A 25,507-nucleotide genomic window follows, 5' to 3' on the forward strand; every position below is an offset into this window, starting at 1 on the left:
AATCCCCCCAGCACTGTACCTCAGGAATAGACTATCTTGCACTGCATTAACTGGAGAGTGGACATACACCAGCCTTTGCAAACCTGAGCAGATTTGCCCCACACTTCATACAAATTCACTGGTAAATATAAACAATTAAACGAATTTATTGACTATAAAAGATAGATTTTAAGTGATAGGCAGAAAGTCAGAGTGGTTACTACAATAAAATAAAATATAAGCACACAGTCTGAACTCTCAACATTACTAGATTGGGCAGCAACTAGATGAAGCAGTTTTTCTCACCCCACTGGATATTGCAGTCCTTAATTTGGCCCAGGTTTAAAGAATAAACCTGTAATCTCCTGTGTTAGTGTCTTGATTGCTTGCAGCACAGGTGGGGGCAGGAGATGGGCCCAGTATGTGTCCACGCTGTCTGTTTTATACCCTCAGCCCATGTGCTTGGGGAGCACAAGTCCAGGCATGTCTGGGGGGCATTGCTGAGTCTCTCCAAGCCAGGTTGAGCAGTTCCCCTGGTGTGGCCTCATTCAAGTGAGTTATTGCATTGCAGCTCCCTTGCTGGACAGTGGCTGTTGATGGGTTATTTGACACCCTGCCTGGGCGTTTGCAAACTTAACACCATTAATTTGGGCTTGAATAGGGACTTGGGGGTGGCTGGCTCACTACAAAAGCAATTTTCCCTCTTATGGTATTGACACCTCCTCATCAGTTATTGGGAGTGCACCACATCCAGCCTGACTGAATTCGCCCTGTCAACACTGGTTCTCCACTTGTAACTCCCTTCTCTTCATGTGTCAGTATATTTAAGCCTATATCTGTAACTTTCGCTCCTTGCCGCTGAAGAAGTGGGCTTCTTACCCCTGAAAGCTTATGCCCAGATAAATCTGTTAGTCTTCAAGGTGCCACATTGTTTTAACCTGGGTGTCCGTTACTTTTCTTGCTGTTGCCTCTGGGGAGCGAATATCTGGCTGATTCCCCAGCTTACAGCATGTTTTAGTGACCACCATACAACACAATTCTCATAACGTCATATGCATTAATGATACACATCTATGGAGATAGAAATGACTTTCAGCAGATCCTAACCTTTCCCCTGATATCTTACAAGGCATGCTTGGGGATGGCTCAGTGGTTTGAGCATTGGCCTGCTAAACCTAGGTTTGTGAGTTCAATCCTTGAGGGGACCATTTAGGGATCGAGGGCAAAAATCTGTCTGGGGATTGGTCCTGGTTTGAGCAGGGGGTGGACTAGATGATCTCCTGAGGTCCCTTCCAACACTGATATTCTATGATTATATGAAAATAAGAACTATGGGGGTTACAGTACGCTCCCCCAAGGTATAGAACGTCACACGCTAGTCTTAGGGGATCCTAGTGTCATGATTGATTCTCAGTGCCTCACTGTGCTCTGTTATCTCAGAGCCATGCCACCCCATTGTGTTTCCCCTGCTTGTCCAGGGTTGAGTTGACAGTTCTGGGGCATGCCCAGGGCACTGCAGTACATGGTTTTGTTAGTGGTGGTCTCATAATCTCTGTGCCCACTTGGGAGTGGAGTGGCAGCATTTCAGCAGTATTGGTTTCTGAGGGCTTTCTGCCTGCTGGCACGTGCCAATCCTGGAGTTTTTGTCAGAGGTGAAAGTTTCTGCTGTGGGAGCTGATCAAACAGGAGAGTAGGAATAGGAGCTGCTCTTCCATTAGAGGAGCGTATGGCAGAGCCCTGGCAGTGTAGTTGACTAGAATAGACTGGAATGGAAAGGTGGGTTTGTAAGGCCCTGGCGATGTGGGGTTGAAGATGCACATTGTCAGGAATGTTGCAGTCACCAGGTTCGGTTTGGGAAGGGAAGCGTTACAATTGGGGTTTGGCTCAAGCTCTGCTGTGCTTTCAAGTGGGGGGAAAAGTGGAGTAAACTCCAGCTCCTAATTGACTTTTCCCCTGGATGTAGGTGTGTTTTAGAAGCCCTCCTGTGCACGGAGTTCCTGGATTTTGGAGAAGGGTCCTTGGGGCAGACTCAGGATCTGCTTCAACACTTACGAGTCACAGTGCATGTTTCTCCACGACATTTCTAAGCTCTGACCTTTTTCCCTTCGGCCCAAGTAGTTAAAGCATTCCTCTCTTCCCATCCTGATTGTCATATAACCTCACCTCTTCTGCATGCCCTGGTCCCCCATCCCAGACAGAACTGCTTTTTATACAAAGAGCTGCTTCATAGCCTACCATGGTGCCATATCACTCCGGTCCCTCTTTCCCTACAACCTCCAGTCCAAGCTTCCTTTCCTCCCTTTCAAGGCCCTGTGGTACTTTGTCCTTCCCTACTTAACCATCTTGGTCACTTATCACACCCCTCTGCAAGCAGTGACAGCCTAGGTACTTCATTTGTCTACCTCTCCCGCAATGTCTCTGGGCTTTATTTCAAGCTCTCTATGAGCTGATCCAAAGGCCACTGTCCTCTCTTCCCTAAAACCCACTTCCTCTGTGATGTCCTCAAGAAATTAGCCAATTAAAACATTTATTTAAGAGAGAAATTCCTTGCTCTGTGCACTGGCTTTTGCTGAGTCCTTTACCCTCCAGCCCAGCCTTCCTACATTTCTAACCCTTCATCCCCACTGCAGCTTGTCTCAAGCCGGTTTGGAAACTTCCTGGAGCCAAGATTCCGTTGTATCTGTATTGCAAGGGATCTGAGGGTCTAAAATAAACCACCTGGTGAAACATATTACACAGAGAATGTGTTTGCTCTCCATTTTGTTTTTCCTGAGCTTGGAAATAGTAAAGGGGAGTTCTTCTTCGAGTGATTGCTCACATCCATTCCAGTTAGGTGTGCGCGCCGCGCGTGCACGTTCGTCGGAAACTTTTTTACCCTAGCAACTCCAGTGGGCCGGCAGGTCGCCCCCTAGAGTGGCGCCGCCATGGCGCTCCATATATACTCCTGCCGGCCCGCCCGCTCCTCAGTTCCTTCTTACCGCCGTGTCGGTCGTTGGAACTGTGGAGCGCGGCATAGCTGTCCTCCACGTCCCTAGCTCTCCTAGTTTTCAATCGCTTATCTCTAGTTCTATATAGTTGTTAATTAGTGTTGTTAAGTAAGTAGTTTAGTCAATAGTTGTTAAATAGTTCTTGGCCGGGGGCTTAGCCCTTCCCGGCACCCGGCGCCAGGCTCATGCCTGTCTCGCCGGGCTTCAAGCAGTGTGCGGCCTGCAAGAGGCCCATGCCCACCAGCGATCCCCACGAAGCGTGCCTGAAGTGCCTCGGGGAATCGCACAGGTCTGACAAGTGCCGCATCTGTAAGGCTTTCAAGCCGAGGACAAAAAAGGAGAGAGATCAGAGGCTCCGAACTCTCCTAATGGAGGCGGCACTTGACCCGTCGACTTCGCGGACCGTGGTCTCGGCACCGGCACCGGATCGCTCCGGCACCGAGAAGACTCCTCGGCACCGACCTTCTCCGGCACCGGAATCACAGCCTAGGCCGTCGAAGTCTGCTACTCCGGCCAGGCAGACCCGGCTTGAGCGCCCGGCCTCGACATCGGCCGCGGCACCGCCGGCACCGTCAGCACCGTTGACTCCGGGCCCGGCGGGTCCGTTGAGTCCGGTGCCGCCGAGCTCCCCCATGAGATCTGGGGTTGAGATAGTGGTCCCATCAACACCGGAGACCTTCGCCTCGGCTCAGGACCTTATTGCCCTGACGGAGCCCACTCGGCTGCCACCCCCGGTACCTCCGGTGCGGGTCGTGTCCAGGGGCAAGCCCATGATGTCGGCGCCGCCCAGAGACAGTCCTTCGCCATCTAGGTCCCGACGTCTTGGGCGCTCCAGATCCCGACGCCGCTCGCAGTCCCGGCACCGCTCCCCTCAGCGGCACCGGTCGCACTCGCGGCAACGGTCGACCTCCAGACGGTCGCGGTCAAGCTCCAGTCGGCGTCACCGGCACCGCGACTCCAGGAGCAGGTCCCATCGCTACTCGCCGCACCGGTCGACCTCCCGGCACCGAGCTGGTGGCAGGTCCCGGTCTCGGTCGACCTCCCGGCGCCGAGCCGGTGGTAGGTCCTGGTCGACCTCCCGGCACCGAGATGGTGGCAGGTCCCGGTCTCGGTCGACCTCCCGGCGCCGAGCCGGTGGTAGGTCCCGGTCGACCTCCCGGCACCGAGCCGGTGGCAGGTCCCGCTACCGAAGCGACACCCGGTACCGATCAGGATCCCGGCACCGTGACAGATCCAGGTCCCGGTCCCGATCCCGGCACCGATACGACTCCCGGCACCGGTCCCCGGCACCGAGACGATCCTCCGTGCCGACCCGCGCCGGCCCGTACCATCCGGGGTCGGCCCCGCCGTGGCCCTCGAGACAGCCGTCCGTATCTTCGCAAGCGGACAGTGCGTATGCGCTCGGCACCGACCGCCAGGCGGCGCTCTTCGGGGATCCGCCGCTGGAAGACCAAGGCCCACCACAGTGGGGATTCTGGACACCCTGGGCATACCATCAGGCCCAGGGCCCCCAGCAGCTCCCTCCCACACCGGCGAATGCGGAGCGTAGGGCCCCTGAAGCCTCCTTGTCTCGCCCCCCTCCCTCCCCGGAGGCGGAGGAAGGGTCCAAACAGCAGGACTCCGCTGTGGCTCCGGAGGTAGAGGCGAGGGCTGAGGAAGACCCTCAGTTGGACACTATCGTGCCTGGGGTCTCATCATCCTCCTCCCCGGATGAGGCGGTGGCGGGTACCTCCTCCAACAGTCCCCCCCCGCTGGATCTCAGGGCGCACCAGGACCTCCTCAGGCGGTTGGCCCAAAACCTGAGTCTGCAGGCAGAGGAGGTCTCGGAGATAGAGGACCCGATTGTTACCATCCTCTCTTCGGATGCTCCCACCAGGGTCGCCCTGCCCTTTGTACGGACCATTCAGGCCAATGCCAATACTATCTGGCAGTCCCCGGCCTCCATCCCTCCAACAGCGAAAGGAGTCGAGAGAAAGTACATGGCCCCTTCCAAGGGGTATGAATACTTGCACGTTCACCCGACTCCCGGTTCACTGGTGGTGCAGTCGGTGAACGATAGGGAGCGTCACGGCCAGGAGGCTCCGGCCCCCAAATCCAGAGAGGCCAGGCGGATGGACCTCCTTGGCCGTAAGGTATATTCGGCTGGGGCCCTGCAGCTCAGGGTCTCTAATCAGCAGGCCCTGCTGAGCAGGTACGCTTTTAACTCCTGGGTGGCAGTGGACAAATTTAAAGAGCTGCTGCCACAGGATGCTCGCCAGGAGTTTACGGCCATCCTGGACGAGGGCAAAAAGGTCGCGCGCACGGCCTTACAAGCATCCTTGGACGCTGCGGACTCGGCTGCCCGTACCCTCGCGTCGGGAGTTACGATGCGTCGCATCTCCTGGCTGCAGGTTTCCGGCCTTCCGCCAGAGCTCCAGCACACGATACAGGACCTTCCTTTCGAAGGCCAGGGCCTGTTTCGGAAAAGACAGACCCCAGACTCAAGAGTCTGAAGGACAACCGGGTCATTGCGCGGTCCCTCGGGATGCACACCCCCGTGACGCAGCGTAGACCCTTTAGGCCACAGCAGCAGCCGTACCGTAGGCCGTTTTCCCAGTTCCGCCAGCGGCAGGACCCTTACAGGCGCCGCGGCAGGAACGGCAGGCGCAGGCAGTCTGGGAACCAAGGGGGGCAGAACCAAGGCTCCTCGAAACCCCCGCCTGGTCCTAAGCCTTCATTTTGAAGGTGCGCCCGAGGGCGCTATAGCAGTTTCCCCTATGGATCCTTTCCCCCCGTTTTCAAACCGCCTTTCGTTTTTCCTCCCGGCGTGGTCCCAAATAACATCGGACCGCTGGGTCTTAAACCTGGTGCAGACGGGATACCGCCTGCAGTTTGTTTCGTTTCCTCCTTCCCGCCCTCCTTCCTCGTCCCTCTTCAGGGACCCCTCTCACGAGCAATTCCTTCGACAGGAGGTGCAGACGCTCCTCAGCAAAGGAGCCATAGAGGCGGTTCCGGAAAACGAGAAAGGCAAGGGGTTTTATTCCCGCTACTTTCTGATCCCCAAGGCCAAGGGGGGCCTCAGGCCTATCCTCGACCTGCGAGAACTCAACAAATACCTCGTGAAGTTGAAGTTCCGCATGGTATCCCTGGGGACCATTATTCCATCCCTGGATCCGGGAGACTGGTACGCCGCCCTCGACATGCAGGACGCGTATTTTCATATTGCCATTTGGCCGCGCCACAGACGCTTTCTCCGCTTCGTTGTGGGGGCTCTTCATTATCAGTTTGCAGTCCTCCCTTTCGGCCTGTCCACGGCCCCAAGGGTGTTTACAAAATGCATGGCAGTTGTCGTGGCGCATCTTCGACGCAACCGTGTCCACGTGTTCCCTTATCTGGACGACTGGTTGATTCGGGGCACGTCGGAGCAGCAGGTCAGCAGCCATGTCCGCCTGATCACCGCCGTATTTGCAAGTCTGGGCCTCTTGATAAACACAGACAAATCCACTCTGAGGCCCACGCAAAAGGTGGAATTTATCGGGGCGGTCTTGGACGCCACGATGGGCAGGGCCTCGCTGCCTCTGCAACGGTTCCAGACCATGGCGGCGATCGTTCAGCGTTTGCGGTCAGCCCCGTTGACGTCAGTAAGGACATGTCTAACCCTGTTAGGCCACATGGCAGCGTGCACTTTTGTGACCGGCTACGCTCGGCTCCACATGAGGCCTCTCCAGCTGTGGCTTATCAGCCGTTACAGGCCGCAAAGACAACCTTTAGACATGTTAGTCACAATCCCCCAGAAGGTCTTGGACTCTCTCGGCTGGTGGTTGGACCAGTCCGTGTTATGTGCGGGTCTTCCCTTTCACCCCTCTCAGCCATCGGTATCCCTGACAACGGATGCCTCAGATCTGGGCTGGGGGGCCCACCTGGGGACCCTGCGGACACAGGGCCTGTGGTCCCAGGAGGAGGTGGGGCTCCACATCAACATACGGGAGTTGAGAGCGGTCCGCCTTGCTTGTCAAGCGTTTTGTCATCAGCTTCAGGGTCGTTGTGTCGCCGTGTTTACGGACAACACGACGACGATGTACTATATCAACAAGCAGGGCGGCACCAGGTCCTCCTCCCTGTGCCACGAGGCGATACGTCTCTGGGACTTTTGCGTAGCCCGCTCCGTTCACCTCAGGGCTTCCTTCCTCCCTGGAGTACGGAACACTCTGGCAGATCGACTGAGCAGATCCTTCCTGTCGCACGAGTGGTCCCTTCGCCCGGATGTCGCTCTCTCCATTTTCCGGAGGTGGGGTTATCCCCGGGTGGACCTCTTTGCGTCCAGGGGGAACAGGAAATGCCCAGCATTCTGCTCCTTTCAGGGCAGGGAACCGGGGTCGATAGGGGACGCCTTCCTCATCCGGTGGTCGACCCACCTGTACTATGCATTTCCCCCGTTCCCTCTAGTCCACAAGGTCCTCCTGAAGGTGCGCAGGGACAAGGCGCTCGTGATCATGGTAGCCCCGGCGTGGCCCAGGCAGCACTGGTACACCATGCTGCTGGACTTGGCCATAGCCGACCCAGTTCCCCTGCCCCTTCATCCGGACCTGATTACCCAGGACCACGGGACCCTTTGTCACCCAGACCTGCAGTCGCTGCACCTAGCGGCGTGGCTCCTGCGTGGCTGACTGGCCCAGAGCTGCGATGCTCCACGCCTGTGAGAGAGGTGCTCTTGAGCAGCAGGAAACCGTCCACAAGAGCCACGTATTCAGCGAAATGGAAGCGCTTCTCCTGTTGGTGCGTAGAGAGAAATCTCCGCCCTATGGAAGTTTCGGTTTCCGAAATATTAGACTACGTTTTGTCCCTCAAGGGGCAAGGTCTGGCCTTATCGTCGTTGCGAGTCCACCTAGCTGCTATCTCCACCTTTCACCCGGGTGCGGACGGTCGCTCCGTTTTTTCCCACCCGACGGTGTCGAGATTCCTTAAAGGGCTGGAACGTTTATTCCCTAACGTCCGTCCCCCTGCTCCCACCTGGGATCTTAACCTGGTGTTGTCCCGACTCATGGGGCCCCCCTTTGAGCCGTTAGCTACTTGCTCCCTGCTCTACCTCTCTTGGAAAACTGCCTTTCTAGTGGCTGTCACCTCAGCTAGACGGGTGTCGGAGCTCCGAGCTCTTGTGGTAGACCCCCCATATACGGTCTTCCACAAGGACAAGGTGCAGCTGAGACCACACCCTGCTTTTCTGCCCAAGGTGGTCTCAGCCTTCCATGTCAACCAAGAGATTTTCCTTCCGGTTTTTTTCCCAAAACCTCACTCCTCAGGCAGGGAGCAGCAGCTCCACTCGCTGGATGTCCGTAGGGCTCTCGCGTTCTACATAGACAGGACTAAGCCCTTCCGAAAATCCCCCCAGCTTTTCGTGGCGGTAGCAGATCGTATGAAAGGTCTTCCTATCTCCTCCCAGAGGATATCCTCTTGGGTTACGTCCTGTATCAGGACTTGTTATGACTTGGCCCATGTCCCTGCGGGCCGTGTGACTGCGCATTCTACCAGGGCGCAGGCGTCATCGCTGGCTTTCCTAGCCCGTGTGCCCATCCAGGAAATCTGTCGGGCAGCGACCTGGTCATCGGTCCACACTTTTGCTTCCCACTACGCCCTGGTCCAGCAGTCGAGGGAGGATGCGGCCTTCGGAACTGCGGTGCTCCGGGCCGCGACTTCTCACTCCGACCCCACCGCCTAGGTATGGCTTGGGAGTCACCTAACTGGAATGGATGTGAGCAATCACTCGAAGAAGAAAAGACGGTTACTCACCTTTGTAACTGTTGTTCTTCGAGATGTGTTGCTCACATCCATTCCACACCCGCCCTCCTTCCCCACTGTCAGAGTAGCCGGCAAGAAGGAACTGAGGAGCGGGCGGGCCGGCAGGGGTATATATAGAGCGCCATGGCGGCGCCACTCTAGGGGGCGACCTGCCGGCCCACTGGAGTTGCTAGGGTAAAAAAGTTTCCGACGAACGTGCACGCGCGGCGCGCACACCTAACTGGAATGGATGTGAGCAACACATCTCGAAGAACAACAGTTACAAAGGTGAGTAACCGTCTTTTTTCTGTCTTGCTGTGGAAGCTTAGCCAATGAGCAGTGGGAGGAGTAAATGGTATTTAATTTAAAGAATGGCATTAAACCGTTTGTTAACAGGCACTTTGTTAAACGAGATTAAAATGTGTGTTTGATGCTTTTCTTGCTGTTTGGAAACCATGTTACTGAGGGGTTTCTGAATCCACTTCTTTTCTCAGACCCATCTATCAACTGTCCTTCTCTGTCCCCTCAGCGCTCGCGCCCGCTCTCTGTCTCTGCCTGTCTCTCTCTCTGCCTGGAACAGTAGACACCCCAGGTGCAGGGTTCTCCTTGATGATTCTCTGCTCTGCGACTTGAGACGAGTGGGACTCCCCAAGTGCTGAAGGTCTGAAAAGACAGTGGTAGTGAGTAAGAGCCCAAGCCATCTCCCCTCCCATTGCCACATGCCACCATGGAGCTGAACTTTCTCACCACTGGACCCTTTCAGTCCTTGATGTTATCAGCACCTGTGTAGGTGTTTATCACCTTCTCTCTCAGCACATCTTCCTGGGGTCTCTTCTGCTCCCTCCCTTCCAGTTAGACCTGGGTTTTCTTTTGCTTTGTTTTTATTTTGGTGACCACTTGCTCTGGCAGCGCCACCAATGCCCCAGGCTCCCGCCTCCCAGGGACTCTGGGGGAACTTTAGTTCTGTGGTTCCTTAAAACTCTCCTTTTCTGTGGTGCCTACCGTGGCTAGGCCTCTAGTTTGCTGAGACCACGGCCCATCATACTGATCAGTATCATCTCATTGTTCCCTTGTGCTCCCCATCTGACTGTATCAACCTGTCATCTCTTGTCTCGTGCTAAGATTGTCGGCTCTCTGGGGCAGGGACTGTCTTGGTTTTGTGCTTGTACAGCGCCTAGCCAAAGGGGTCCTGGTCCATGACTAGCTCCTCGGTGCTATGGTAACACACATAATAATTATGGTACTGGCATCTCAATTTCTTTTCCTGATGCTTTGACACCCTGGCACGTTGCCTCAAGTCTTGGCCTCATGGTGCTTCAGAGTTCTCTGTTGTAGGCTTTGGAGCACAGAGTTAATGAACATGACAAGCTTTGCCTATGATGTCTGAGAGAGACAGTCTATGGGCTCCTCATGAATTGTGTCTATGGATATTTTGCAATGTTCATTGAAGGGTCACATTATGTAGTAAATAGTTCTAAGATTATCTCCCAATCACATTTTTCCTTTTTTCAGTAATTACTGTTCCAAAATTTGAGAACAAATAGACTAATCATTAAATGTTCCATTAAAATTACCCAGTTTCTTTCAATAGTAAACACAGTAGAAGCAAGATTGTCTTGGCTCAATGAGGGGAAAAAAAGAATCCCACTACTGTTTCAGCATGGTATGCTAGAGTCTGGGATATCCTTGCCATGGAGAAAGCTCACACATCAGATTAGTGTCTAAAAGTGCATTGTATCATGTTTGTTTTACATGTGGATGCCTTTTGTATATCCAAAAAAGGAAAATTCAGCAGTAGCAAAATATAAAGCTTTGCAGTGTTCCTTTTGAATACTGAGGGCAAGCTCTGAGGTCGTAAAGGGTAAACTAGAGGATGTATGGAAACAGCTTTTTAATTTAAAAAAAAAAAAGAGAGAGAGAGAGAGAAAGATGTGTCCAAAAACCTGACTAAGCTCTCATTTTTTAAATACGTAGATATTAGAGATACCTCCTCTGTAGCCTCCAAGAATGTTTGTTTTTTAATAGGAGTGTCCAGTAGCTGTATGTAGCTACAGAATTATCAGCATTTCCATTAGAAACCCTATTATTCCAGGAGGGGTTCAGGATATAGCCCCATTAAAGACTGTGAAATGTGCTTTGGTCCTACCCAGTCACATTCATGTCTGTATCAGCATGCCTATGTATTGTCGTTTTCTGTTACAGTGGTGCACATAAGGAGGAGGGGATCTGTTAAAATAACACAAAACTAAACAGCTCAAAGAAAACAATCTCATGTGCTAGTTCTTGGGTGGACTGGTGAATGCAACACAACTGGAGTTCTTCAGTTCCTGAGAGATGAGGGCTTGTCTACACATGAAGTTGTTCCTGATATTAACTCCATGTGTGGACTCTCTTGTTCCAGAATAAGAGTGCCTTGTTCCTGTTTAGCTTAGCAGCATTTGAAAGTGGGTTAAGACAAACAGGAACAAAGCACTCTGGAAGAGTGTCCACACCTGGACTTAATCAGCAACAATTAATTGTCTACGCATGGAGTTGTTCCAAGCCCTGATTCTTCAAAAAAGCATTAAAAAGTGATTCCAACAGACAGGTACTAGTAGTCACTTTTCATGATGTTGTTCATAAACAGTTCATCCCACCTGCCTGACACTTTGCCGCAAAAAAAGAGAGATTCTTTTCCAGCAGGCGATTGCACATGCAAACTTTCAGGTGGAAAGGACCTTTTGACTTTGTCTGGAAACTAGAAAAGAGGTCAGAATCAAACATCATAATAATTCCTTAGTGTTAACTACTGTAGTTTCATAATCAAAATCTGTATTTTCATTAAAAATGAAGTTTGATGGCCTTCATGCTATAAAGAAACCCACTAGAGAGCAATTGAGACTGCAGCTAGACAGTTCACACCTTGCAGTGCAGTTGTTCACATCTTTCTTCAAACATCTGAATGTTAAACCTAATTACCATTTAAATAATGACTCTGTTAAAATGGTTTACCGCTGGGCAATGTACAAAACACATTCATCAGTAGCACTTGTCCAGTGAGCTCATGCCTACCTGGCATTATGTTCCATTTGTCTGTAGATAGGTGCTGCCATTGCAAATGCACCTTTGACAGCGAGAGGATCCTGCTTCTCTACTTTCTTGACTTTGATGGGTACACTAGGAATGTGCTTTTCACGTAGGAGTTCATGTGTGAAATAGTGTTGATCCTCATAGCTAAAAAAATCTTTTTTTGGCTATGGAATTTTCACTAGAGTATTTATTATTTTGTCAATGTAACTTGGCCAATTTTCATTAATTACAGAAAATTTTATACTCCAAATTAAATTTTATTGGAACAATTTCTTATAAAGTATTTATCGCTTTAAAAACTAGCATGAAGGTGCCAACTCTGGTGACTGGGATACCTACATTTTTATCTCTAATTTTCTATAGTATTGATACCAATAAAAATTACACAGTCCCTAGTGGGCGATTTGTATTGTAAGGTGTCTGGTTCATAGTTTGGATTAAGTGTGGTTTTTATACATTATGTAGCAAGGGATAAAAGTAAAAAATAAGTCCTACCGATGAGAAACCCCTTGTACTTCAGTCCTGTTGGATCACTTAAACTTAGAAGATTGACCCACATTGTGTAATTGACCATAGTGGACTTAATCCTGTTCTAATCTCCAGTTTTCGGCCAGAGTGAAGTCTGTTATGGGATATGCTTTCCTGAGTTATATGCTGGATCTTAAAACTTGGGTTTCTGGGACATAATCATGTGTAACTTCGACTGTAACACACCAACAATGTAATCCAACTGATCTCTGGGAACTATTGCCTCATCCAACGGTCTTGCCATTAATGTTGTGGTTTGGCGAAGGCCTGTGATTGCTTTAAAACTTAGTCCTATGAACTCTGTTACATGTGCGTGTCTTGGTACGAGAATAGTGTTGAGTTTAGACTTTTCTGAGGCAAAACTGTTAGTCTTCATGCAATGAGTTTTTAAGTATTTTGTTATCTTTTTGATTATTTTGTTTCATTTTTTATTATTTTGATATTTTGTTAGTACTTTAAGTCTGGTGATGTTACATTATCAAGAGTCTTGCTGTTTGCAGTATCTTTGATACTTTTGCATACAAACAAAACTGCCTTTGATGAAAACAAATTTCTTCTGTCTTGCTGAAACTGGAGACAGTAGTATACGTAGTCATCTTCAGGCTGTGAAGGAGAGACGCTGAATATATTTAATCATAGTGAACACTTCGAATTTTTTTATTGCAAGAAAGCCAGTGCACTCCTGTCTACTTCTGTACTCGTGCTCTGATTTTTGTATCCAGATGAGTATTTGAGGTATGACGGGAGATGGAATGCATCTGCCTACTCCCAAAGAAGTGGAGAATTTTTTATTTGAGATGCCCTCTCTACTCGCTATATATAAAAATATATTAGTTGGATGCTTGTCTGCTTCTTTAACACACTACTTGTTATCAACGGAATGTTTTTGAGAGTTTTCGCCCTGTAGCAGATAAAGTCTTGATATTCTTGGACCTAGTTAACCAAGCCCTTCTAGATGAGATTACTGAGGACACAAGGAAGGGAAAGGGAGGAGAAATGGGCTGTACAGAAAAAGAAGTTTAATTCCACTAGACACTTTGTGTTTGTTTTTTAGGATTAGTTACTTGCCATAATCATCTTATAGACTCATAGACTCTAGGACTGGAAGGGACCTCGAGAGGTCCTCGAGTCCAGTCCCCTGCCCTCATGGCAGGACCAAATACTGTCTAGACCATCCCTGATAGACATTTATCTAACCTACTCTTAAATATCTCCAGCGATGGAGATTCCACAACTTCCCTAGGCAATCTATTCCAGTGTTTAACTACCCTGACAGTTAATAACTTTTTCCTAATGTCCAACCTAAATCTCCCTTGCTGCAGTTTAAGCCCATTGCTTCTTGTTCTATCATTGGAGGCTAAGGTGAACAAGTTTCCTCCCTCCTCCTGATGACACCCTTTTAGATACCTGAAAACTGCTATCATGTCCCCTCTCAGTCTTCTCTTTTCCAAACTAAACAAACCCAATTCCTTCAGCCTTCCTTCATAGGTCATGTTCTCAAGACCTTTAATCATTCTTGTTGCTCTTCTCTGGACCCGCTCCAATTTCTCCACATCTTTCCTGAAATGCGGTGCCCAGAACTGGACACAATACTCCAGTTGAGGCCTAACCAGCGCAGAGTAAAGCGGAAGAATGACTTCTCGTGTCTTGTTTACAACACACCTGTTAATGCATCCCAGAATCATGTTTGCTTTTTTTGCAACAGTATCACACTGTTCACTCATATTAAGCTTGTGGTCCACTATGACCCCTAGATCTCTTTCTGCCATACTCCTTCCTAGACAGTCTCTTCCCATTCTGTATGTGTGAAACTGATTGTTCCTTCCTAAGTGGAGCACTTTGCATTTATCTTTATTGAACTTTATCCTGTTTACCTCAGACCATTTCTCCAATTTGTCCAGATCGTTTTGAATTTTGACCCTGTCCTCCAGAGCAGTTGCAATCCCTCCCAGTTTGGTATCGTCCGCAAACTTAATAAGCGTACTTTCTATGCCAACATCTAAATCGTTGATGAAGATATTGAACAGAACCGGTCCCAAAACAGACCCCTGCGGAACCCCACTTGTTATACCTTTCCAGCAGGATTGGGAGCCATTAACAACTACTCTCTGAGTACGGTTATCCAGCCAGTTATGCACCCACCTTATAGTAGCCCCATCTAAATTGTACTTTCCTAGCTTATCTATAAGAATATCATGCGAAACTGTATCAAATGCCTTACTAAAGTCTAGGTATATCACATCCACCGCTTCTCCCTTATCCACAAGGCTCGTTATCCTATCAAAGAACGTTATCAGATTAGTTTGACATGATTTGTTCTTTACAAATCCATGCTGGCTATTCCCTATCACCTTACCACCTTCCAAGTGTTTGCAGATGATTTCTTTGATTACCTGCTCCATTATCTTCCCTGGCACAGAAGTTAAACTAACTGGTCTGTAGTTTCCTGGGTTGTTTTTATTTCCCTTTTTATAGATGGGCACTATATTTGCCCCCTTCCAGTCTTCTGGAATCTCCCCCGTCTCCCATGATTTCCCAAAGATAATAGCTAGAGGCTCAGATACCTCCTCTATTAACTCCTTGAGTATTCTAGGATGCATTTCATCAGGCCCTGGTGACTTGCAGGCATCTAACTTTTCTAAGTGATTTTTTACTTGCTCTTTCCTTATTTTCTCTTCTAAACCTACCCTCTTCCCGTAAGCATTCACTATACTAGACATTCCTTCAGACTTCTCAGTGAAGACCGAAACACAGAAGTCATTAAGCATCTCTGCCATTTCCAAGTCTCCCGTTACTGTTACCCCCTCCTCATTGAGCAGTGGGCCTACCCTGTCCTTAGTCTTCCTCTTGCTTCTAATGTATTGATAAAAAGTCTTCTTGTTTCCCTTTATTCCCATCGCTAGTTTGAGTTCATTTTGTGCCTTTGCTTTTCTAATCTTGCCTCTGCATTCCTGTGTTGTTTGCCTATATTCATCCTTCGTGATCTGACCTAGTTTCCATTTTTTATATGACGCCTTTTTATTTTGTAGGTCATGCAAGATCTCAAGGGTAAGCCAGGGTGGTCTTTTGCCACATTTTCTATCTTTCCTAACCATCGGAATAACTTGCTTTTGGGCCCTTAATAGCGTCCCTTTGAAAAACTGCCAACTTTCCTCAGTTGTTTTTCCCCTCAGTCTTAATTCCCATGGGACCTTGCCTATCAGCTCTCTGAGTTTACCTTAATCCTTGATTAAGGATTACAATTCCTGTAGAGGTGTAATCCAGACGAGCCTCCCAGTAGATGAATGAATACCATGCATGATTTACAATACAACGTGGGTTGGTAATGGCCTTTCACAGACTGTTAATCTATACAGCTAAATGCAAGTAATATGTGTAAGTATGGCATTCCCTACAGCTAGCATCTGTAGACAGGGTTGTGAGGAACTGATAGATCAGAAGCAAACTGAATTTGAGATTTGGGTTTGATTGTTTTGTTATAAAGATGGTTATGAATCATAAACCAAGGAGAGGAAGATGCTAAAGTGAGTCTTAAATTGTGAAGAAGGGTCAGGAATTCTGTTCCAGATAGTGGGTCATCGCAGGAGTACTGACTGTCCCACCACTGTGGACAGACCGGGAGGAAGATGCAGTGATGTCTGGTACCTGAAGAGTATAAGAGAGCTGAGGAATAAAATGGAATGTGGCAGTGTTCGGTAATTCTATGAAGAAGGTTGACAACCATCTGGATTTTTAAATGCGAGGTAGATGGGATAAAATGTTCTTTTCCTGGATACGTGAACGCAGAACATTAACATTTTAAAAAAGCAGCACTCCTAAATTTCAGAAAGCTGAATAAAATAGTTAGCATATTCATCTGGCAAAAAAAGCCAAGAGTCTGATGGGGCACCTTAGCATCCCATAGAAGTGAGAGGCCTGTCTGCTGATCTTCAAACTATACTATTAGGCTGTTGCTCCAGGAGCAATCTACTGGTTTAAAATTCCTGAACACACTCAGTGGGTTAAAATGGAGGAAACACAAATTCAGGTATGAGGCAAGGGCCTCCTCTCTGTGGATCATCAGGTAGCCTGTAGGGAAGCAAATCTTTAGACCCACACGTTGGCTAGTGTGCCTAGCCTGAGAGAAGACAATCTTTCCCTTGCACGCCAAGAGATTGTAATGAACTGGGAGGATGTTCATACCAAGTCATCCAAATTTAACTGCCTTTGCTTTCCCCAAATGTCAGTTTTATTTAAGAATAATTTATTTTCTAACCTTGGAAGAAGTTCACGCGCTTTCCTATTTACCAAGTATCTGCAGTTTGTGTATTTTGCCAGTCTGCCCCGTAATAAAAAAAAGTGAATTAGAGTGACACAGCTTTTTAGTTTTCCTTTAGAGGAATAGCTCTGTTACTAAAAATGCTTTCTTGATCCATGGTAACATGCACTGAAATGTAGCAACACCCTTTAAAATGAGTATCTGCTATGTGACTAAATTCCCAGGGCATGAAAAGGGTAAAAATAATAGAAAACTGACATGATAGAGATTAGTTCTTCTAACTGAACATCATCTGTGAGCCAGCAGAAAATATTTTTCACACAGTGGTTTGCCAAGACGAATGCCTACTAAAGAAATCAATCTGTTTAAACAAATTTAATTGCACCAATTTATTATTTTGCCACCAACTTTTCAGAATACAGCAGGATCCTCTTATGTGAATGAGTCTTAGTTTTAATGTTTTAAATTAGTGTTTTAAAATAGGGTTTAATTAGTTTTAAACTTTGTTTAATGTTCTCGTAATAAAGAGATTGTTCTGGAAAATAACATTGCTAAGGGTCTGAAGGGAACTTTGCCTAGTGTGGTGCTCTAATCCTGTCTTGCCAGAGGCTTTCATGTGCCCTGGACAGGTGACTCTGGCCTCACTTTACCCATCAGTAAAATCAGAGTGATGCCCTCCTCCATCCTAGGGTTCCGAAGGGTAATTCATCTTTGTACCATTTTCAGAATCATGGCTGGAGGGTTCTGTACAAGTGCAAAGTATTAACATAAATGAATAAATGTTAAGACTAGAAGGGACCATTATTGTCATGTAGTCTTACTCCTTGTGACTGTATAATATATGCCCTAGAATTCCACACAGTAATTCTTGCGCTGAGTCCAATAACTGGTGGCTGAACTAGGGCGTATCCTGTAAATCTTTCTAATTTTGATTTTAAATGATTTAAAACTCTTAAACTTATTCCACTGGTTCATCAGAATTTGTGCTAGGTGGGCTCTTGCCCCTTCCTTCCTTCTCCCCTTTCCACCAAGTGGGTGCTGTCACTGCTTTGATATCCCCAAAATGTACAGCTCTCTGTCTTTTTGCTATGAGGCTGGTTTAATCTGCATCAGTATTCCACTGTGCATGGCTGTGTCTGCGAGCGCCCTGCCCTGCCAGCCAGATGTCCGTTATAATGAAATTTAAAAAGAGGGGAAAAGAATAATAAAGGCAGAGAGTGTAATGTTATGGCTTGGTTTGACAGGACCTCCTGCTGCTGTAGCTGCCAGTGCTAGCCATGGACTAGGTTCATCTGTTTTCCAACACACCACTGCTGAAGTCAAGATCGATCTAATTAGGTATTTTAAGAACTGCTTCAATCCTAAATCTTCCATGGCCATCTTCTCTAGGGAGGAGTAGGGAGGTCTGTGAGGTTCTAAAGTGATATTGGACTGAGAAGAATCTCTGATGCAGTAGGGCAGCATGTTCTGTATGTGACCTACCTAGAACAAAGGAAGACCTAAGGGCCTTGTGCGTTGCTCAGAAACAAAGGCGAGTCATAGCATTGGTTAGGAGTTTAACGGTTTAATCACATCTGGCCCATTACACTGGAGAAGACAACGTTATCTCCTAGGATAGAGTATGGCTAAGAGTCCAAAGCAGAAGCTTTTGGTGACCAGCTCTGCTTTGCACTCATGCATGTCTTTGCAGACTCTTGGGAATCGATTGCATCCACACTAGGAAAAAAGGTGGCTAGTTTTGGTGTGTTAGCAGGTCAAAGGAAACAGTAGAAGTGAGCCTGCTATTTATCTCAGCCTACTAACAGGCCTTGTCTTCATTCCGATTTTACCTCCTGTTGTTTATCGTGGGTTGGCTAGTAATGGTAAGAACACACCTTTTTTCCCTGGTGCAGACCAGGCTTTTGTGGGTTTGGGTTTGACACTTTTTCAAAAGAGAAGCATCTAGGCCTGTCTTGCAAGGTGATTGTTTTAATATATGGAGATATACCTATCTTTGTTCTGGGTGGGGCATCAGGGTAGGTAACGCCTTTGGCCTCTGACCTTGTTTCCCTCCCCCAGACCAACATTTTCCATTCAGATTTTACAAAGCTTCCACGTAACAGGGCCAGTATTTATGGAGTCGATTGAGCTGCGTTAGGTGTAGTATGAGGGCCATATGTGACCAAGGGAATGATGAAATATGGCCTGTAGATGTAGGATGAGGACAAAGCTGATCAGCTGCAGGTTCCTCTATTGATGGACTCAAAGCAGCAGCAGTTTCCAGTCAAGTGTGAGAAAGTGCACCCACTTACATGTCTGTGTGTGTGATGTATAGTGCTGCAGGTTCCTGGAAAGCTGTGAATGTGCCCTGTGGTGCCTAGAAGTGCAGGTCTGTTTGGGTTAGTATTTCTCATTGTTCCTGCAGGCATCTTGATTTAATTAAGTAGTGGAATCAGCCAAGCTTCATGTCAGCTTTTGGTTTAAATAAGCCAAAAATTGTCCATGGCAGGTCAATTAGCTGTGTTCCTGTGCTGCCCATAGGTACTGGTATTAATTGGGCAGTAGGGCGCATTAGAGCATGTTCATTGGAAATAGGCCAAGCAAGTGGAGACTCCTCCTTTTGGCTCAGAAATATTTTAGACTTGGAGAATAATTATACCATCATTTGGGAAGAGAGATTAAATAGGGAAGGCCAGATCCTGCTAGTGCTACCCGACATAGTGCTCACTATTAAAAATGGGCCCATTAATGTCAATGAGACACCTTCCAGTAGTAAGCACTACACCCACTAGTTAGTGTTTGTATGATTGGGCTCATAGTTTTATTTTTTGTTCATGCATTGTATCATTAAATAGGACTTCACATCCATGTGTCTGTGGAGGAAGCTATAGGAAGTGGACAGGATAGATGCTGTACCCAAAGAATAAACACTGAAACATTCTTCTGACTCAGTGTCCTTGTGGTTCTCCATAAATTCAGTGACTGAAAAGGTCTGAGGGGTCCTCATACATAACCACCTGATTGTGAGCTTGCGAGGAGGTGCTGTGGCTAATATGTAGTGGAGGAATTTTCAGGAGAAATGGAGTGACATTCAGTTGCATCTGATGGTTACTCTACTACTGGAATCTGGTGTCCGTACGTTAAAAAAAGGAAAGCCCAGAGAAGAGCTGCAAGAATTGACAGGAAGTCTGGAAAACCTGTCTTATGACTTGAAGAGATCAGCTTGTTTAGGTTATCAGTGAGAAGGGTAACAGGTGACCTGGTCCTTGTGTGTAAGTACCCTACACAAGAGAGGGCTGATAAGAGGGCTCTTACATCTAGCAGACAAAAGCAACAAGATCCGGCGACTGGAAATTGAAAGTAGAAAAATTCAAACTGGAAATCACATTTTTAATGGTGAAGGGAACTAACCATTGACCAGCTATGAAGGGATGTGGTAGAGTCTGTCATTTACAGTCTTTAAATCCAGACTGGATGTGTCTCTAAAGAACATGCTCTAGCTCATCCTGAAATAATGAGCCTGATGCAGAAATCACTGGGTGAAGTCCTATGGCCTGTGCGGTGGAGCAGGTTGGACAAAATCATACTAGTCCCTTCTGGCCTATACGGCAGTGCAGCTAGGTAGACAGACCCTAGGGCATATCCGTGACAAATCTGCTATGTCTGTATTCCTGAAGGAATTGGCTCGGTGTTCAGTTACTGACTACAAATCCTGAAGAGGGAGGTGATGCACAGGAGAGAGTGAGACAGGTACATGGGAGCAGGATTGGGGAACAAGGGGTCCTCATATTAGAGAAGATCAGGCCACACGGGTACAACAGGGAGTGAAGCAACTTCTTACTCCACTGCCAGCCTCCTCATAGCCTCCTGTCTGACACAGAGCAGGTGAACTCTGTCACATTGGAAACACCGGCTTTCTTCCAAGCCAGCAGAACAAGCTGCTAGGATATTTACAACTTTTTGAATGTCATCCTCCTCATTTTAAGGACAAATGGGCTCAATAGCATTTGGGGTGTTTTGTCATCCTTTTTTTACATGGACAACTCATTTGATATAGTGTGTGTGGTGTAGTTGCCTCTTGCTATCCTGAAGGCCCCTCTGCAGTGAGCCTGCATTCACACAGGCTGCACTGATGTATCCATGGCCATCCTTCACCTCCATTTTTATACTGTCGAAATGACAGAGCAGCTGAACGGTGCCGGCCACCAGATAAACCTGTTATCTCCTCTGCTCTTCCTGCCAGCAGCTCTCCCCATCTCCTTGGTGTTGAAAAACTGACACCACCTCCAGCAGAAATCTGTTCCTGAGAAAGCTACATTTATTAGTAGCAAATGAAACTGTGTATCTATTTTTTTGTGGTTGTTTTGCTGCCCTTATGTGGCACGCAGATAACCTGTGGTGCAAAGGGGCAGACTCCAAATTGGGGCATGGCACAGTTTAGGTGACTGCAGCCTTTTAATGAAAAAGGTGAGCTGTCAGTTTATTTGAAAGTGCCATGCAAACAGATAAATGTGGTTTGTTCTTTGTACACCAGCGCGGTTGAGTGAGGCTTCTCTTGGCTGCAGGCTAGGCAGAATTGTGGAAATGCATGTTAATCTGGTTTGATGGCAATGAGAAGATGATCCCTCTTCTCTGTATATTGCATTTTTGTCTGTGGAAAATAACAAACCTTGACACCCCTTTCTCCCCTCCTGTCACTGAGGCAGTGGAGGAGATTTTTACGGCCACTATTTCTCATCAATCTTAATCAGCAGGACTAAAGCAAAGACGTCGTTGAGAAGTTCTAGTTCAGAACACATTGAAACGTATGAAACCTGAGGTCTGTGCTTAATGCATACAGGAAGGCAGGAAGCGATAACAAATGATTTGGTGAGGGAGAGAAGGTGAAGGCTGTCTTTTTTTCTCTGTGGCTTTGTGCTTGCTTCTATCTGCCCTTATTTAAATGTTGCCCTTTGGTGCACTGCCCCATATCTGACATTGGCACAAACTCTGCAAATGATTTGCACCCCCTGCAGTGACCAGGCCTGTAGTGGGGTGATGCAGGGCATGTACCTCACTGCTATTGTTTCCACAGCCTCCCATGAATCTGTCTCTCCTCATCCACCCACCTTTGTACCTCAAAATATATGTGAATCCAGACTCTGTCAGCACAGCAGTCTGCCACTGTCAGTGTCTTAATGGGCAAGATAGAGGAGCCAAGGAAAGCGTTACAATTGGAGAACTTGGCGAGAAAGGAATGGGGATGTTTAATTCACATTTTATTTGGAATACATTGAAAAACCTAGATTCTATCACAGAATTGTAGGACTGGAAGGGACCTCTAGAGGTCATCTAGTCTGGCCCCCAGAACATGTGCAAGTGCAGCCTATCTTTCAGGCAGGTACATACCGAGTAGTTAGACACTCACATGAAGTGAACTGTGGGCACAAAGAGGGAAGCCCAGTTAAGGTCAGGCTGAAGACCAGATTCTGCCTCGAGCGAGGTTGGGGCTGTGTATCATAGAATGTTAGGGTTGGAAGGGACCTCAGGAGGTATCTAGTCCAGCCTCTGCTCAAAGCAGGAGCAAACCCCCGACAGATTTTTGTCCCAGATCCCTAAATGGCCCCCTCAAGGACTGAACTCTCAACCCTGGGTTTAGCAGGCCAGTGCTCAAACCACTGAGCTATTCCTCCCCCCCATGGGTGTTCCTTCTAAGGGAACGGGGGCCAGCAAGGAGTCTTCCTTTTCTACTTAATGTAGCTCCTGGGAAGCCTTGAAAACCAGCATTAGAGAGCCACAACACACCCTACAAGCAAAGAGGCCTAGAACAGAGCTTTCACTTCCCATGAGATGCTGAGTGACCTGAACTCCCATGGAAGGTGCCCAGTGCTGTGCAGAATCGGACCCTGGCAGTGAGACTGCTGCCATGTCTTGTTAGCAAGGATCTGGAGAGGAGATTCTGCTGCAACATTTGACAGGGAAGAGCTTCTGAAGGAAATTTATAAAGAATGAAAGAAATTGTGATGCTTGCTATGCTCTCTCCCTTCACTGAAAACTGTGTTCTTCCTGTGGCTTTGGAGAACAGCATCTTGTTGTGGGACATTGGCATAGCTATTCATAAAGAGAACACCTTGAAGCTGTGACCTGCCACACACAAGAAAAGAATCAGGACAAATTTGAGGTACTTAGTTCAGTTGCCCTTCAGACTCTGAAATTCAGTGGGGTTGAACATGAACTTGGGTTGCCTCTTGTGTTTTTTGCACAGTTAATATTTTATTCTGTTCCAGAGTTGGGCTGTGAAAATTTTGACCCTTAGGGAGAATCTAGAAGGCTGTAGAGCAGATTTATTTGTTCATTATTTCCTTGTGTGTTGTGCTGAATTTGTATTCCGAACACAGGATTTTCTGTAAATAAGAGGTTTGTTTGAAGGTTTTGCTCTAGCTAATGCCAATTAAATCTCTGCAGGAGCTGTATTCTGGCGTGCTTCTACCTTTCTTGAGCTATGCTGTTCTAACAACTGCTCCCTGCTTGTTAACGTAAGGGTCGCTCAGCTGACAGTGCCAGCTTCTGAATGGAGCCTGGTTTGGGTCCAGTATGGCTGTCAGCTGTGACAGAAGCAGCAACGCCATCCCATTAGCTAGGATAGGAAGTGCCAGAAGGAGAGTGAAAGCTGCTGAGAGAGACCTCAGCCAGGGGAGTTAAACGGAACCAGGTTTGGGCTATATTTTATAATGTCTTGTTTTTTCAGGACTGTAATTAACAGCAAGAAGATTCCAAAACAGGTTCAAAGTAACACACACATTTGATAAAGGCCTAGAGGTTTTTCCAGCTTTCAGCTAAGCTGGGAGAAGAGACGAGACACCTAGGGACCTATTCTTGCAACAGCTTCCCCATTCTTTTATAACCACACCCCAGATCACGGGCAGGAAACCCCTGCAGCTGGAACCAAAGTTGTGCCTCTTTTACACCTAGTCCCAGCGAGGAAATGATCTGGTTTTCCTGACCTGTGTGCAACTCTCTCTCTTCACTACCAGAGCACGTCTGTTCCATCCTGGCCTCTCTGCTGCGGAATCTGAGAGGGCAGCAGAGAACACGGCTGCTGAATAAATTCACGGAGAACGACAGTGAGAAGGTTAGTGTGCTGGAGGCCCAACTCTGCTCCTGCTGTTGGAGAACAGAGCAGGGGAAGATGGTTAGAACTAGTGTGGTGCCAGCGTTTCAGTGGCTGTGGGTCTAAGTTGCTGTGTCTCTAGGGGGTGGAAAAAAACCAAACCCTACCAGTAGCAGTGAGACTTGGGAATATGCTAGTTAGTTGTGCTAGCTGCTGGCCAGCACGTGGGCTAGTGCTCTTATGTTCCACACGTGTATCCCTCACCCCTAATCCGTGGAGTGCTTCATCCTTAGCAGGAGTGGCATTTGGGCATGGATTTTCCCTGAAGTACCACCAGCTGATGGATAGCCAGGGTAGCCATCTGCAAAGAAGCAGCTTTTGCAAACCAGTTCTTCCAATGGGAATTGTAAATTCAGTCAGAATTTAAGGCCAGAAGGGACCATCAGGTCGTCTGGTCTGACTTCCTGCATTCCACAGCCACTAAAACCCACCCCGTTCCCCCTGTATTGGTCCCAGTAAACTGGATTAGACTAAAGCATGCCAGGCCTCAGGAGACTAAACTGTTGTGTGCCTCGAGGGGACAATAGGAAGGTGCACAAATGTCCAAGGCCCAGCAGGATATAACCCGCTGATCCCAGCAAGTGATCCACGCTCAACACAACCAAGGTGCTTGTCAGTCTAATCTGGGGAAAGATTCCTTCTGACTCTGAAAATGGTGATCGGTGTGGGCCTGAGCATGTGAGCAAAGAGCCACCCACCAAGCATCTGAGAATTCCCAGTACTGCCTCGGTGCACAGCCGCCCCCCCCCCCCCCCCCCCCGGATTATCTTGGTTCCTCTGTGCAGAACACCGCCATAAACCCTCAACACGCTGTTCACGTGCTGTGCCCATAACTGGTTCTCCGAACTCCAGAAAGTCTCTCACATTGAAAGGCCTTGTTTAATTGCTTAATTCAGTGCAACAGAGAGGGCAGCATTAGCCTGTAATGTGTAACCGCGGTCTGAGTGGTCACAGCCTGGCTGGACAGACAGCTACAAATGGGTAGTGGGTGGACCCCTCCCTTTGGGGAGGCTTGCCCCCAGCCCCGGCCCTACGCGCCCCTCCACTCGACATGGCTGTGGCCCTGAGCCCTCCACCCCAACCCTTCCGCAGCCAGAGAAACCCTGGGCCAGCCAGAACCCCAAGCCCTCCCCCACCCCTCCAATGCTGGAGGAACCCTGGGCCAGCCCCAGCTGCACTGGCCCAAACAGTCCTAGCCATGCCATCCAGCCCACCTAAGCCCCAGGCTGGCCTGAGCTGCCCTAGCTGCGCTGGCTGGAAAATGGGAAAGGTGGTGTGCCTCCCTTCCCGAGAACTCCCAGCCACCCAGTGGAAGAACACTGAGCTTTTTATATGTGCCATGCAGGTTCCAGGGTGGCTGAGCAGCCAGTATCTGCTACCCAGCTTCCCAGGGTTCATGAGTCTCTCTCAAGTCCAGGGAGATGACTGATGAGCTCGGGAAGCTGAATAGCAGATACCACCTCCTCAGCTGCCCTGGAACCTGCATAGCACATAATAATGAGTAAAAACCTACAACCTGGCATCCTGTGGCTGTGCCTTCCCTGGCTTATTATATCTGCCATCTGTGCAGCTGCATTTAGGGAGCTGGGGAAAGTGGAGGAGCACAGATCAGAGAAGTGGGCTGAGCTTGTGACCTGGTTGCCCACCTTCTAGTGGGAGCTGATTGGATCACATTGTGATAAGGTGTAGAGATCACTGGCATTTCAATCCAAAGCACTCACCTGTCCAGCATTCACTCATTCCCGTGTCTCTCCTGGAAGTGGCAGAGCTGCAAGCTGCTTTGTGAGATTTCTGGGAGGACGA

General features: G+C 48.3%; 1 protein-coding gene across 1 annotated transcript in view; it reads left to right on the plus strand.

Annotated features, from left to right (window-relative positions):
• Nucleotides 1–25,507, plus strand: part of CTNNBL1 (catenin beta like 1) — a 108,747-nt gene that overhangs the window by 57,919 nt on the left and 25,321 nt on the right. The window contains exon 12 of the mRNA XM_030532901.1: nucleotides 23,568–23,665. Within this exon, the coding sequence (XP_030388761.1) occupies nucleotides 23,568–23,665 (98 nt within the window). The remainder of the gene's footprint in view (nucleotides 1–23,567; nucleotides 23,666–25,507) is intronic.

The sequence above is a fragment of the Gopherus evgoodei genome, chromosome 14 (assembly GCF_007399415.2).
Source record: "Gopherus evgoodei ecotype Sinaloan lineage chromosome 14, rGopEvg1_v1.p, whole genome shotgun sequence".
In the NCBI taxonomy this organism is placed as follows: domain Eukaryota; kingdom Metazoa; phylum Chordata; order Testudines; family Testudinidae; genus Gopherus; species Gopherus evgoodei.